At 43.9% G+C, this 16,381-nt stretch overlaps 1 protein-coding gene across 7 annotated transcripts in view; it reads left to right on the forward strand.

Annotated features, from left to right (window-relative positions):
* Window positions 1-5,338: 5,338 nt before the first annotated feature.
* LOC133771604 (leukocyte surface antigen CD47-like) overlaps window positions 5,339-16,381 on the forward strand; it is a 158,365-nt gene continuing 147,322 nt past the window's right edge. For all 7 annotated transcript variants that reach the window (XR_009867596.1, XM_062207730.1, XM_062207717.1 and 4 more), the window contains exon 1: window positions 5,339-5,432. Coding sequence is in view for 6 of the 7 variants with exons in the window: in XM_062207730.1 (XP_062063714.1) it covers window positions 5,387-5,432 (46 nt within the window). In the remaining variant the exon portion in view is untranslated. The remainder of the gene's footprint in view (window positions 5,433-16,381) is intronic.

Genomic DNA, 16,381 nt, shown 5'->3' on the forward strand with positions numbered 1-16,381 from the left:
GTACTGTTAAGTCCATTCTTCCATCTTTAAAAATGGTTTTTGTCAAAATCAGATGACAACTAGAGAACTGTCAAAGCAGTACCCAGTGCATAAGATTGTCATCATTACAACAAAGTTACTGATAGACACCACTTGCTATACAACATTAGATTCCAAATTGGTTGCCCAAGCTATGAGGTTTCATAGCCTCTGGAAGGCAGCAAAAATGTAGTAGGCAAGAATAATGACTTTAAACCCCAGATCTAGTACTCACTAGTGGTGATCAATGAACAAGGTATATAATAAAATTGAGCCTATTTTTTCTCATCTGTAATAGGGAATCATAGTACATGCTTTGTTGGGTTGTTGCACGGATTAAATGAGAAATGTCTATAATATGCTTAGTAGAGTGCCTTTGGAGTAATAAAAACCCAATAAATGACAAAAAAAGTGTAACCAGAACAAATTTCATTTCTCCAATCTGATATGATAGAACAAACAGATACAAAGATACAAATATTGGCCGGCGCCGTGGCTCACTAGGCTAATCCTCCGCCTTGCGGCGCCGGCACACCGGGTTCTAGTCCCGGTCGGGGCACCGGTTCTGTCCCGGCTGCCCCTCTTCCAGGCCAGCTCTCTGCTGTGGCCAGGGAGTGCAGTGGAGGATGGCTCAAGTGCTTGGGCCCTGCACCCCATGGGAGACCAGGATAGGCACCTGGCTCCTGCCATCGGATCAGCGCGGTGCGCCGGCCGCAGTGCGCCTACCGCGGCGGCCATTGGAGGGTGAACCAACGGCAAAGGAAGACCTTTCTCTCTGTCTCTCTCTCTCTCACTGTCCACTCTGCCTGTCAAAAAAAAAAAAAAAAGAAAAAAAAGAAAAAAAAAACAAAGATACAAATATCTATTGATGTATTTTATTAGCATTATGAATAAAGTGTCATTGAGAGGTAATGAGACCTGCACAGTGGCAGAGGGTTATGGGAAAGAGGAAAAGTAGGATGAGAAAGTCTTCTTGGAGGAAGTGATACACAGTTTTGGACATGAGGTATGTGTTGTAATTCACTGCACTGAGGAGAAGAACATATGAAGCAGAGGGAACTGCAAATAAGCACAAAAGTCTGAAAATAGTATATATAATCTAGGCATTTAGTAATCCAGTGTTGCTAACGTAAAGTATCTGATATAGAACAGAAGTTAGCTTGGAAAACATGGGCAAGAGGGTTAAAAAATATAAATTCATTATGAAACATAGAGACACTGAGATAATATTCATTAAATGCAGCCAGCTGATGACAGATAAGCCAAATATATGACCTTAATGATGCTCATAACCTCTAATGACAGTTAAACTTCAGGGTTAGTTAAATCATTTAGTTGACAAATGTTATAAAAACATTTTCTTATGCTGAGTACTTTGCCAGACCCTGATGGAAGATACTGTCTTTGGCCTTGAAATTCCTCCCTTCCTTCATTCATTCATGTATCCATTTAACAATCATTCTGTAAGTACCTACAGAGTGCCAAGCAATGGGACTAGCAGTGAGCAAGATTCATAAGCCATCCCTCTTCATTAAACTTACAGTCTGGAAAGGAGTAACTATTAAACAGGAAGACAGCTACATAAACAGAGAATTTCAATATTGCAACTAGCATGCACTAAACAAGACTAAAACACAGATAAATGACATACTGGCATTACTTTGAGCTTTAGTCTATGTGGGATCCTTGAATGCAGGTCCATGTATGTAAAAAGACGCACCTGGTCCTGCACAAAGTAGGGCTTATCTAGTTGGGCACACACAGGTCTTACCCAAGTCTCAGGAGTACCAGTGGACAGTACTGTGTCTTTCATGCCAATGAATCACACACCAAATATGGGTAACAAAAAGTATCTGATGAGTGAAAAATCACAAGGACACATTGGTGTCTATAAAAAATTTTCAGCCACATCATATCAGTATCTACTATATGGCAGGATATGGACATACATATTGGAGGAAGATAAAGTAGATGTATGGTTGAGACAGATGTTGGGGAATGGGGAATTGGACATGCGTTGAGAAAGGAAGCTGTGAACATTCTCACTGGCTTTGGAGTCAAGTAGAGGTTGGTCTAATGGTAGCCTCCTCTCTGACTCTGTGAGCACGCCTCACTTTCCTCAACTATAAAGATGATGTGCTTGTCTGGGGATGTCAGTGTGTTCATCTCTAAAGAAAAAATGACAACAACATTGCCGTCTTGGGGTAGGGAGAAAAGCACATGTGGGAGAGTGAGATAAAGACTGAGGGAGCAGCCTCACAGCAAACCCTGGGCTAAGTGCTCATATGCCTCTTCTCTTGGTTGCCTCGTCTTTATAATGGGGATAATAACCCTTTTAAAGTCATTATGAAGATTAATATAGGAAATACAACTAACGTGCATTATTTCTGTTCAAAAAATTATATGTATGATCCTGTCCTCACTCCCTTCAAGAAATTCTTTACTAAAAGATAAGACAGGCTCAAATTCCAAGTCAAAATGCTTGGGAAAGTGAAGAGGGAAGTTTTTCACATGGCTACATACTAGAGAAAGGAGCTCAGGTTGCCAGACTCAAACTGAGGCAGGTCGCTGTGGATTACCTCTCCCGGCTTAGGCCTCCTCATGCCACACCACAGGTAGATTCCTGAGAGAAGCAGTCACACAGGTGACCTCAGTCACTTGACGTAAGCCTAAACCATTGTCTACACAAAAAGACATTAAGCATAGAGCTTCAACAGCATACAGCTTTATCAAGTGCACAGCGTTGATATGGAGGAAAAAGGCAGGAAGATTAGGTGGGAATAGCTGAGCTGGAAGATGTTCCTAATAATTCCTGTCAGCCCTGCATTGTAACTCTACTCCTTAACTATCAACTCAGTATGCTTGCTGTCCCATGATGCACCTGTATCTCATTTGGGATCAGGAAGGAGGAGATGCCATAATGGTCAGATAGAAGTTAAACTCCGCTTGGAACTGCCATGAAACTTTCAGAAACCCTCACACACACTAAACTCCACCCAGACTCCACCTTGTTTGTATATTCAATAGGGGCAACACCCCGTGGCCTATAAGCAGGACTGTTACACGTGGGAGTGCCTTTTTTTTTTTTTTTTGACAGGCAGAGTGGACAGTGAGAGAGACAGGGAGAAAGGTCTTCCTTTACCGTTGGTTCACCCTCCAATGGCCACTGCGGCCGCTGCACTGCGGCTGGTGCACCGCGCTGATTTGAAACCAGGAGGGTGGTCTCCCATGCGGGTGCAGGGCCCAAGGACTTGGGCTATTCTCCGCTGCACTCCTGGGCCACAGCAGAGAGCTGGCCTGGAAGAGGGGCAACCGGGACAGAATCCGTCGCCCTGACCAGGACTAGAACCTGGGGTGCCGGCGCCGCAGGCGGAGGATTAGCCTATTGAGCTGCTTTTTGTCTTCTGGCCTTTGCTTTTGAGTCCTTCTCTGGCTCCTCCCATGTTCTCTTCTCCCAGGCAACTCTCTGGCCCACTCATGAAAAGTATCTCTTCATGCGCGGTGGCCCACACACATGTGTGAATCTATATTTACTCTGTCACTTTTAAAGAAATCCTGCTCTCACTTGCGTGCTGTTCCTCTGATTTTAATTCTTATCTCTATGGGGGTAAGAACTTGGAACAAAAATTAAGATTCATTCCCACAACAGCTTCAATAGTTGCAGTAAAAAACAGAGCACTCCTGGGTAACTATCTCCGTAAGCTGGGGGCATTCCTCTCCATTTGAATTTTTTTTTGGGGGGGTGGTGGGTTTCAGTGACAAATGAGTCTTATTTAGCCAACCAGGTGCTTTGTGCCAATGTCCCTAATGCTCAAATTCTGGTGGCTGACTCTTGTAACCCTGAAAGCACACTGGGAGAACAGCTCAGTCCCTCTGCTAGCCTCAAGGTGGCAAGGCTGCCATTCAAATCCTGAGCACATTTTGCCCCAGTTTTCAAGCAGGTTGAAGTCACAAACCAGGCTCAGTCCATTGCTGGTAGAGATGTCTGGGACCTGCCTGCTACAGGGGACGCCCCTTGAGTTCGGGTGTTCTCCACATTTAAAGACGTTTACCACCTTGACTGGAAGTTGAGGCAGGAGACACATAGTGTTCATTCCGCAAGGAAGAAACAGGACTTTAAAAACTTAATTGCTTCTTTATTTGAAGAATTACTTGCTAATAAACTGCCTGGTTGAAAATTAGAGCCTGCAAGTGGATAAGATAATGCCCAAGCCAAGGGAGCAGATAGTTAGGTTTAATGTGGGGAAACATAAGTTTATACAGAGGTTTCACAGAGGCCTAACAGCAGATGGCCCAAATGAGATCAAGAGACAACTTTCAAGGCAGAAACTGGCTCCACATATCATGTGCTAACGTGTGCAGCGCTCTGAGGACCCCTCAGGCAACAATCAGCCCAGTAAAACCACAGCGCGGGAAGCCCCGGCTCTCACTAGATGGCCCAGTGCCTTTTGTCCTCCGGAGTGTTCTCGCACATTGCTTTGCCTTAATAAATCTTGATTGCTTATACTCGCGGTGAGACCCTCTCTCAATTTCTGGCCGGGGGCGGGGGGGGGGGGTTGTCCAAGAACCTAACCCATTAAGGTCAACAGAACTTGCTCCACTCACCCTATGCTGAGGATGAAAACGCTGAAGAGCAGAGCGAGAAAGACGGAAGAGAAGAGCAGCCAGTGGACAGCGCGGAGCCCGCGAGGGGCGAGAGGGCAGCAGCTCCTGTGAGCGAGCACGGACCCGGCCAAGGCCCGGGCTCAGGCGTGGCGCCCTGGGGCTCGCTGACGGCGCGCTGGGGGTGCGACGTCCCCGCGCAGGGGCGCGCCCTGGGCGCAGCGGCGGCTTCTAGGGGGCAATGAGCGCACGCGAGCGCGGAGAACCCGGTCGGGGGACGCGCGCAGGCAGACCTCGAGCTCCGGACTGGAAATGGGCCAGGACTGGTGCGTGGCTGCGGCTTCGAAGTCGCGGTGCGCAGCGCCTGGCGGTCCCTGAAGCGCGAGGGTTGCCGTGAGGCCAGGAAAGGAAACGTGGAGAGCGGACAGTGGGCCCAGGACCGCGTGGAGGCCGGCAGGGAGAAGCCGGTGAACGCAGGGAGACAACACGGACCCCAGCGGGGCAGCGCGCGCAGAAAGAGGTAACCTAGCCTCGTGCACCCCGGAGCGGGCCTCGGGCTACCACACAGCTGGCGGGAGCCAGGACTCCAGTGAGGAGACGCGCGTGGCCGAGTGCGCGTGCGCGCTTCTTCCGAGCCCGGGGGGGGGGGGCAGGGGCGGGAGCGAGCGTGCGCGCGGCCGGACTGTCCGGTGGACCAGTATTGCCAGTAACCGCTAAGGCTGGGGCGGTTGATCAGACACCTGCGGCGACCCCCGGCGGCGCGGCGATGTGGCCTTTGGTGGCGGCGCTGTTGCTGGGCTCGGCGGGCTACGGTGAGTGACTCCTGGCTCCCAGCCCTGGCTTGAGTCTCTGCGCCCCCGCGGGCGCCCCCGGAGTGCGGACGCGGCAGCGCCCCCTCCTTCCTCCCCTGCCTCCTTTTCCTGGTCTTCCCCTCCCCGTGGGCGAGAGCGGCGCTCGCCTCCTTCCCCCCGCTCGCCACCTCCGAAAGCACCGCTCGACTCCGAACCGCGCGCCTCGCCCAGCGCAGCTGTCAAGGAGCGGAGGGCGCCGTCGGGGGCGAGGGGGTGGCGGCGGTCCGGCACCCGCGGCTTCGCACCCGCTCCGGGCTCGGTGCGTGGATGCTCCGGGGACTGAAGGAGGGAGAGTGGGAGGGCCCGGGCCTCCGGAGGGGGAAGCGCGCAGTCTGGCCAAGTGGCCGGGTAGGGGTTGGTGCTGTTCGCCCTCCCGCACGCACGCAGGAGCGAAGGGGACGCAGAGGACGCGCTCAAGTTTTCATTTCCAACGCGGCGTTGGAATCTTCAAACTGCCTGATTTTTGTTTTTGATCTAAAAAAAGTAAGCTTCCTAGGAACTTTCTTGTGACTCCGCCTCTAGCCCCCGCGTGCCCCATCAGCCACAGCCACTATTAAAACCAAAAGCATGATCCAAATTGTACCTTGAAGTTTGCCCTCTTGACTGGGGACCTGGTTTAAAATACGGCCAGGTTTCGGGTGACATTTGAGGCCAGTGTGCTCACATCGAAACACCTGTGCGGCAGGGTGCGTTTTGATACCCGAAGAGTTTTGTTTCCTCCTATGTCTTGTGCCCCAAAGATTACTGTGTTGGAAACTTGGTCCTGAATGTGGTGATATGGAGAAGTGTGTGGGACCTCTCAGGGTGCAGTGTGCTGCTGAGATAGAATTAGACCAAGCGGGAGGCCCGCCCGGGGCTTGGAAGAAATTAAGGTAGCGGCTGTGGAATTTAGTTGTTTGGAGAGCGATTCCTTACAGAACAAGCCTCACTTGCTGAATCTCTCCCTGCCTCCTACCTTGCCTTGCCTTTGGATCCATTTTAACTACCGCCAATGCAACGCCATCTGGTATGTGTCGCTCACTGGAAGCCCGCCCAGTGTGTGGGGCCACCCAGTCTTGGACTTTCAGTCGCCCAAAGTTAAACCTGTTTTCTTTAGAGTACCCAGCCCCAAGTATTGTTACAGCAACAACAAAACGGACTAATGTACTCAACAATAATTCTATTTCAACTCCCCCCCCCAACTTTTGGAATCCATTTTGGTTTTTCCTAAATACATGCTTCATCTGTAAAAATTGAGGCAAGAATAAGAAATTTATGGCCCCATATTACCTATCATGTTTTAAATCTATCCAAAATAAAAAATTTGTGAAATTTTTGTAAGATTCAGCATTGAGTTTGAATACCAGTAACACCAGTTGTTAGCTTTGTTCTAGAATGCTGAATTAATTCACTTTAAACAGATTATGGGCTTCATTGTGGCTCAATAGGCTAATCTTCTGCCTGCGGCGGCGCTGGCACAGTGGGTTCTAGTCCTGGTTGGGGCGCTGGATTCTGTCCTGGTTGCCCCTCTTTCAGACCAGCTCTCTGCTGTGGCCCAGGAGTGCAGTGGAGGATGGCCCAAGTGCTTGGGCCCTCACCCACATGGGAGACCAGGAGAAGCACCTGGCTCCTGGCTTTGGATCAGTGCAGCGAGCTGGGTGCAATGCGCCGGCTGTAGCAGCCGTTTGGGGGGTGAACCAACGGAAGGAAGACCTTTCTGTCTCTCTCTCTCTCACTAACTCTGCCTATCAAAAAAAAAAAAATTTAAAAAAAATTACTATGCAAAATGCGGTCATTACTATTATACCCTACTAAAATGGAGTCGAGTGGCTGAAGGAAAAGAAACATTTTCGAAATGGCCTTCTACACAAACAACCATCTTCTAAGGCCCATCTAACAGAACAGCCTGCAATAACTTTACTTAGTGACTGATGAGGGAAAAGCTAACTGCGACTTTAAGATTGGTTGTATTTACTAACTTCAGCTACTCACCAATCAGAGTTCACCTGTTCTCACAGGAAGCCTGCATACCAGTGAGTTTTCTTGCACAAGGCCTCTTGTGATTTTTCTCTTTTCCCAGTAAAATGCAAATCTTCTGTTCTTCCTCATATGTACCAGAAGCCACCCCAGCCTGTGCATTGGGTTGTAGTCATTTTTATTTCCGAATATTTCTTCATAGGACTCTCACCTTTACATGACGTACCGCTCAAAATGACCTATTGACTGCACTACTTTCAAGATGCCCTCAAGGCTCCGCTTCCTGCTTTTCTCTTTGCTGGGCTCTCTGACGTGTTGGAGATGGCAATAATCAGATCTCTGCTATCTAAGTGGGCAATGTCAGGCAGTGATTCTCATCATCATCTTTAGTATTCTTGTTGCCACCATTGTAGCGAAAATAGTATGCAAATTGCTTTCAGATACCCAGTATATAACGAGAAAGCCTTCATGTTGAACCAGACAAAAAAAGTTGCAGTAAAATATCGCTAATTCAAATGTTGGCATCAGAATTAGTCTTAATAATAAAAAGTGTAAACCATGTACTATTTTAAAAATGCATCTTATTTTCAAATGGATTAGAAAGAAATAGTGGAATGGCAGTTTTTGGCCCAGATATTCTTTCAGGCTTTTCTTAATAATTATGATCATATTTAATTACTGTTCATTTTCACCCAGTATTAGTGTGGTCATACCCCTACACACTCATAGCACTCAGAATTTAGAGTATTTTATCGTACTTAATATTAACCTAAAAAAACCACAAAAATCTAAAATACAGTGTTTTTGTATTCTGCATAGTGTCAAATATATAACAAAGTTATAAATAAAATAGATTTTTAATGTGTTTAATTTGTAACTTTAAAGGTCAAGTATGAAAAAAAAATGCCAACAGTCTTAAAGGACAAGTAGTTAAAGTCCAAGGAATTTTAGAATGTAGACTCTAGAATAAGAAAGTCACAGATTTGTGTTTTGATTTCTAGTGAATGTTAATTTTACTTTCAGGGTTTTTTTTTAATATAATGCAGTGATAATTGGGGGCCATTTCTTGGTAACCACTACAGTTTCAGTGACCTTTGTGGTCAAAGAAGTTATCCCAAATACCTGTTTCATCCACTGTCAAATAATCCACACCCCACTGTAATAGGGTGGAAGACATAGAGGGAGCTGTTGTCTTCCTTTCCTCTCCACCATCCCACATCCCTTATTCCAAATATGTTTTGTTTAAAAGTACTTCAACAGTTTCAGTGATAATCACTTAGGAATATTTTAAAGAAATATACTTTTTAATAGTGACAGTGAACTCTCTTTTTAATGGTTGAATGATTTTTCTTGGTGCAAAGTGAGTTTTTAAAATTATATGCATGATTAAAGTTTTTCTAAAAATTGTCTAAATCTAGTAGTAATTTGGCTTCATTGAAAATGTTTTATTTTGTCCTACAGAAATATTATTTTCAAACCTATTGCCTTCTTAGTGGAAATAAGTGCAGCTGGCAGTATGTTAAACCATTGCACTACATGTATGCCACTAGGACACTTGCTCTGTGTTTTCACAGATGGCTTCTCTTTGCTACTGTTTTTAATGGAGATTCGGAAGACCAAATTCTGTAGATGAAAAATAGGTGTTCTTCCCTCCCTGTTTGGTAAACATTGTAAATTCAAAGTAAACATTTGCCTTTCAGGTTTTTGCTTTCATAGCTTTTTATAAAACATAAAAATGTCTGTGTTTTTATATCTTAATGTCTCAGCCTAGTATGAACTCTTGGGTTATCGTAAAGTTATTTTCTCTTTGTGTTTTGGTGCAGACATTTCTTCTGTGATAAAAGAACAGGCATGTTAATGTAGGATCAATCTGCTACACTCCTGGTGGTTATAAAGTACAGAGCACTCAGGGAAGCTGATTATGGTGTACATAGACTAAAACAATAGAACCTGGATTCTTCCTCTTACTGATACATGGAGTTGAAGCAGAGAATAGAAATCCTACCCTCCCCTTGCATCTGTCATTCTGGATCCATGGAGCAGTTGTGTAAGACTCACAATTTGGTCTGCCTCAAGATTTTGTATTGAGATTAGAATTAATGTGCATATTTGAATGTATATCACACTCAGGTTAAAAGGCAAGGCAAAGGGTTTTGTGAATGTCAAAATTGCTTCTTCCATTTCAAGCAAGTATGAATCCATCCTGTGCTCTAAGACTTTACAAGGCCCTCTTGGACATATAGACAAAAGACAAATTTTTGATTGCATGCTTTTTTTAAAAAAAAATTATTTATTTATTTGAAAGGCAGAGCCACAGAGAGGGAGAGAGTCAGGGTCAGAGAGAGAGAAGTCTTCCATCCTCTGGGTCACTCCCCAAATAGCTGCAGTAACTAGGGCTGGGCCAGACAGAAGGTTGGAGCCAGGAGCTTCATCCTAGTCTCCCAAGCAGGTGCAAGGACCCAAACACCTGGGCCATCCTCTGCTGCTTTCCCAGTGCATTAGCTGGGAGCTGGGTCAAAAATGGAGCAGCAGGGACATGAACCTGCACCAGTATGGGATGCCAGCACTGCAGGACACAGCTTTACCCACTATGCCACAGCACTGGCCCGCAGTATGCCTCTTAATCACTTAAAATGTAGTTTCTGAAGAGTAGGGAGTTTATTTTTATCTATCTGTGGGACAAAATATATTTTGAAGTGTTTGATAAGGGTCATAATTTTGAACATTATTGGTTTAAGCTGCCCTGCCCCTTGTAATTCTGGGTCAACCACTTCCATTCTTATAAGGCCTTTTCAAAGTCCAGTTCAGAGATTGCTTTGAGTAAGAATTAAATCACTTATGCACACCACTTCACCCCAGACTTTTATTACAATATCCAGGGAAGAGATATCTGACTACTATATCCTCCTTTTTGTATCGAATTCAATACGGGTTGAGACACCAGCTCTTCATGTCAGGGCCGAGTTCTGAGGACAGAAAACTGCTAGGATTCATTTCTGGCAGGCGTCTTTCATTTTGAGTTTTGCTTCATTTACTTTAGTGGCTGCTGAGGCTTCTTGTCCCTTTCCTGGTCATCCGTTGTGAGAAGGTGACTAGCTAACTACTCTATTGTTAAAAATATGCATGTGGTTTGGACTTCTTGGCTTCTATTTCATCATGACTAAACTAATCTGTGATATTTTAGATAAGTATCCTCTAATCCTCCTTTCTCACCTAGTCTCAGAAAAATTTATTTCTGAAAAAGGGCACTTTTTGTCTATTGCTGTTTCATTTGCATCGTTCTGGAGGAAGATTTTGATTCTTCAGTCTTGGACTCTAGAACTTTACTTTGCCATTGATGCCCTCCCCTGAGTTTGCAGGTATGTTCAGGTTTTGCCCCATGTTAAAAACCAAAAATCCAAGCAGAAACAAACAAAATCCTTTCCTTTGTCCCTGTCTCCACAATCCTACTTGTTGCCTTTTCCCCTGTTTCTTACATTATGGGATTTATTGAAATGGAATCATTGCCACTTCTTTTTCCTCTCTCATTAACATCCCAAATCAATCTGCTTCTGATCCCACTGGACCAGGAGTGGGGAATCTTTTTCTCTGCAAAGGACCATTCAGATATTTATAATATTACTTGGAGGCCATAGAAAATTATCAACTTAAAAATTATCCTGCTACAGATTTATTGAATTTCAAGTTACACTTGTGATTGCTTTGGAAAGACCAGACCAAATGGTTCTGTGAGCCTCATACAGCCCATTGTCTGGGCAGTCCCCACCCCTGCATTAGCCCATTGACATCACTGCAGATAAAAAAGCTAATTATTTAATTTCCAACAAAAAGGCTATCTTCATTTATTCCACTTAGCATCTATTTTGTCTGTGCTAAGATCTCCTTTAGTGTCTGCAATAATGTACTCTATTACCTCTCCTGTTTTTCTTACTTGTTTCCCTTTGATGATTTGCTCCATTAATATTGGTGTTCTCTATGATTTCATTCTTTGCTACCTGCTCTGTTTGCTTTACAAGCACTCTCTGAGCAATCAGATTTATGTTCACAATTTGAATTAGCAGCTTTATTCTTGGAAACTCTCAAATTTTTATAGTTCTGTCTTTTCTAATTTAATCCAGATTCTCCCCAGGATCTCTTGGATGTCTTTATTTCTTATAGCACAGGTACTGTAAAACTCACTCTATTACATATTGAAAGAAATTCTCTCCAAATCTTCAACTGTCTTTTTCCTATAATCAATGCACAATTTAACTTGTTATATACATACTGCTTTGGTTAACAAATTTAATTTTCCCTTCTTCATCTTCTTCATCTCCCACATCTGACTATAGTTAATTTTACATCCTTGATTTTTATTGTCATTGTGGGCCTTGTCACCAGTTGTCATTTACGTGGACTGCTGCAGCAGACTGTTTAATGGGCCTTTCTTTTCTTCTTTCCCACCCTCAATCCATCTTTTTTACTGCTATTTGTGTTTTTTCTTTAATGAAAACAAATCTGAATTGCTTGCATTGCTTATCAAGTCTTAACTTCTTAGTATGACATTCGAAGAAGGCTTTATAATTTTTCTTAACCTTCTTTCCGATATAATTTCCTTTTTTTTTTTTTTTTTTTTTTTTTTTTTTTTTTACAGGCAGAGCGGATAGTGAGAGAGAGAGACAGAGAGAAAGGTCTTCCTTTTTGCCATTGGTTCACCCTCCAATGGCCGCTGCGGCCGGCACATCTCGCTGATCCGAAGCCAGGAGCCAGGTGCTTCTCCTGGTCTCCCATGCGGGTGCAGGGCCCAAGGACTTGGGCCATCCTCCACTGTACTCCCTGGCCATAGCAGAGAGCTGGCCTGGAAGGGGGGCAACAGGGATAGAATCCGGCGCCCCGACCGGGACTAGAATCCGGTGTGCCGGCGCCACAAGGTGGAGGATTAGCCTGTTAAGCCACGGCGCCGGCCTCCAATATCATTTCCAAATGAACTCACCTGAATAATGTCCTGCTTTCGGTTGCTTTTTTCCTCTTGTGCATGTTGCTTTACCTAGAAAGCCCTTTCTTTCTCATAACATTCCTAGTCATCCTTCAAGAACCAGTTTAAACATGCATGTGATTTTTTTAAAACATGTATTTATTTATTTGAAAGTCAGAGTTACACCCAGAGAGAAAAAGAGGTAGAGAGAGAGAGAGAGAGAGATCTTCCATCTGCTGGTTCATTCCCCAGATGGCCGCAATGGCCGGAGCTGCGCCAATCTGAAGCCAGGAGCCAGGAGCTTCCTCCTGGTCTCCCACATGGGTGCAGGGACCCAATGACTTGGGCCATCTTCTACTGCTTTCCCAGGCCATACCAGAGAGCAGGATTGGAAGTGGAACAGCAGGGTTTCGAATTGGTGCCTACATGGGATGTGGGCACTGCAGGCGGTGGCTTTACCGCTAAATCACAGCACCAGCCTTAAACATGCATATGATTTTTAATAAACTTCTGTGCTGGCATACAATTGTCTTGGGATTTTCAATGTTTAAAATATGCAGCTGCATGATTTTCTAATCTACAGAAGTGAGAAATAGTGGAGGATTCTTTTGAAATGGGAAAGAAGAGTTAATTCTCTCCTGTATTATTTTTAGATTTGTATTTTTTATTCTGTAAGTTCATAAAGAATGTGTTGAATCCATTTTTAGAGCCTTGGTAAGATCCTTAGGATACCAAATGCAGACGTTGTGGTACTTTCTGAGACTTGTAGATCAATAGATCATTCAAGTGAAACAGGAATTATAGTATTTAGCAGGCATAGAGATAGCACATGGTAAGTGGCAATGGGAACAGTTAGGGAGGGAAATACACAGTTGAGTGGTATTAGGGAAGGGGAACAGGTTTGGCCATCTTGATTGTGTGCTAGCAGGAAGCATAAAAGTTAGAAAACTGGCTGCCACTTACTGAGCGTGCTTATGTAAGGTGCTACAATAAAAACTTCATGTTCATTATCACATTAAATCTCAACAAAGTGTATGTATATACTATCACTGTTCAAATGTTATGATGACAGAACTGAGGTCTAGAGATAAAGTAATTTTCTTAAAATTATACAACTATGAAATGCTTGAGCTGTGTGTTGAACCAGGGTTTGACTATAAAGTGTGTGCTCTTAACTACTGCATACGCCACTGAATGAAGGGTGTAAAGCCTCTTTAGACTTGGGGATCAGCATATGTGCTAAAGCACAGAGATGAGTGTGTATTTGTTTACTCATGGAATTGAAAGAATTTCTTTATAGCTAGAGCTTAGTTTGGAAAAGAAGGAGTACAAGAGGTGGGGTCTGGAAAAGATCTTGAAGTATCTAATTTTTATTTCCTACTAATGCACTTAGTATTTAAAATGGAAATGTTGAGGGTGATGTATATTAGGAAAGAAAATACATATTTGCATTTAGGACAGTTATTTTGGGAATTGTGGTAAATGTATTGGGCCTGAGATGGGGCAGTGTTGAAGATAGAGGCAGTTGAACAAACTGAGAAGGTGTGGGAAAAGTTCTAGTGGGGAATAAATGAGTGTATAATTAATACATTAAACAGACACTGGATTTAAGAATATTAGTTGGATTTAGCCAATTAATGAATTCTCCATTGCTAAGAAGAGGGAGGAATCTAGCATGATTCCTAAATTCAGGTCCAGTTAACAATTACATAATAGAAAATACGTTAGTGAGATGAGAATTTGGGTGCAGGGTGAGGAGAGAGTAGGTAGGTTTTTAGACATGTTGACTTTGAACTAACTGTCGTATATTCAAGTGAAAGTTCACAGTCCACAGATGGACAGAAAAATGTGAGACCTGGTTCAGTAACAGAAAAACTGTGCAGGTAGTTAAAACCTTGAGATTGAGAACACCAGGCAAGGATATGCTGACTGTGAAGTCCTTGGAAACACAAACATTTAGTGTGAGTTAGAAGATTTCAACAAAGAAAGGGAGCAAGACAATAGTTGAGTAAGGTACTCTGTTGATCCTCTGTCACAAAGACACCAATTTGAAAGGCTGTTCATGCACAAGTCAACTTCACAATAGCTAAGAAAGCCAGGTGAAAGATCACAGGGTCTGGTTTTAAAATATAATAATAAAAGATAAATAGAGGAAGGCAGGAAAAAATAGTTTCACTATCACTTCCTTCCCTAACTATGTAATTTAATGGAGTGAGGAGAAAGATGCCTCCGCAGGAAATAGAGTCCAAGCTTTAGACTTGAAACCCACTCTTAGGACTGCTATGATGAAATTTTAGAGCTGACAGAGTCATATAATATCTGTCCCCAAGCCAGTACCTGCAGGCTAAACCCTTGAACGTTGCTTGGCTAGGTAGCCAAGGTACTACTTCTGCCTCCCCTCTCCCATCAGACAATGGAGGAAAAACTACAGGTGCTGGGAAGTAGAGTCTGGAAGTGAACTTACAGATTTCTCCTGAAGCCCAGTGCTGGACACGATGCGAGTCCATCCTCTAGGTAAGTCCAGTGGTCTCTATCTCCTTGCCAGTGCTCACAGATGCAGGTTCATCAGGTGGAGACTTGAACCTCAGTGGGATGGATTCATTATGGTTGTATCACCACTAGACTCTAGCAGGCTTATTATGCATTGACAAGACAATGCAGAACCTTGTAATTGCAAGATTTGGAGGCAGCCCACTTTGAAGTCAGTCTGGAAAGCCAGTGAACTGCCTTCATCACTCCCCACCTATAGGCAAAGAGCAAGGAGCAAGACTTGAGCCATTCAGAAGTAGTAAATCAAAATGAGAAAAACCATTACTGGATAGATATTAATGGTCCCTGTTCCTGGGCCAATGCCTTTAGTTAGGCCTCTATTCCTGTCCCAATTTCAAGTAGAGACTTGTGACCTCAGTCAATTGGATTTATTTTCTAGCTGGCATCATCTGTGATTGGTTGCAGCAGCCATGGGTTTCAAGGCCACCTCAGCAGCAGGCAGCCCACATCAAAGTGAGACATGGCTCTGCCTTGTGTTTTGCTAATCTTGGTGTGAGTTCTGGGTGTGACTTAGCATTGTGTCATAAGTGGCCACAGGACTACAAACTCCATTCCTCCTCAAACCCCAGGTAGTACAATATGGAGAGAATAATTGTCTTCTTGGGGGAAGAAAAGATTGGTGGATGCTGAGACATTGCATTTAAACCTGGTGCTAGCACTATGAGCAACCATGTGCACTTGTCCAACAGGGCCAGTGCTACCATGATCTTAGTCATGTTCCTACCAATGCAGGTACCAAAGTGACCTCTCTAGAACTCTCAGATGACTCTCAAAACCTCAGCCACAGTGGAATGGGAAAAGGGAACTTTATGACTCCAGGCCTTGGCTCATGAGCCAGTACTGAGACCCACACACCACTGCTGGGACTGAGATAAATAAGCCAGGACCCCACTCCACTGCCATTAGTTGCTGTGGAAGAAGGTATATAGGGAGGCTATACTACATCCAACATCCAGCTGAAACTAAAGGCAATATAGATTACCAAACCAGTACCTGATGACACATCACAAAAAAAGCCTTTTTACTAAGAAAGCCACTCACTAAAAATGGTAGAAACAACTGTTCTGCCAGAAACACAAATATCTTTGTAGGGATACATGAAGATTAAAAAACAAGGCAATAGGGTGTCCCCAAAGGAACAAAAGAGTGCCTTAGAAACAGACTCCAAAGAAAAGGAAATTAATGAAAGGCCTGATAAAGAATTCAGAAGAATGTTATGACTCTCAAAGAGAAACAAAATACAGACAGGCAGATGAATGAAGTCTGAAAAACAGTGCATTTTATGAATGAGACATTCAGCAAACAGAATCTTGGCAAAGAACTGAACAAATCTTGGAAGTAAAAAACTCAAGTCAAAAAAAAAAAAAAACAGCAATAATGAAAAGCCTTAAGAACAGACGAGATTACACAGAGAAAAATATCTAAAGACAGGCCTTTCGAAATATCTCAA

Source organism: Lepus europaeus, chromosome 2, assembly GCF_033115175.1.
Source record: "Lepus europaeus isolate LE1 chromosome 2, mLepTim1.pri, whole genome shotgun sequence".
NCBI lineage: Eukaryota > Metazoa > Chordata > Mammalia > Lagomorpha > Leporidae > Lepus > Lepus europaeus.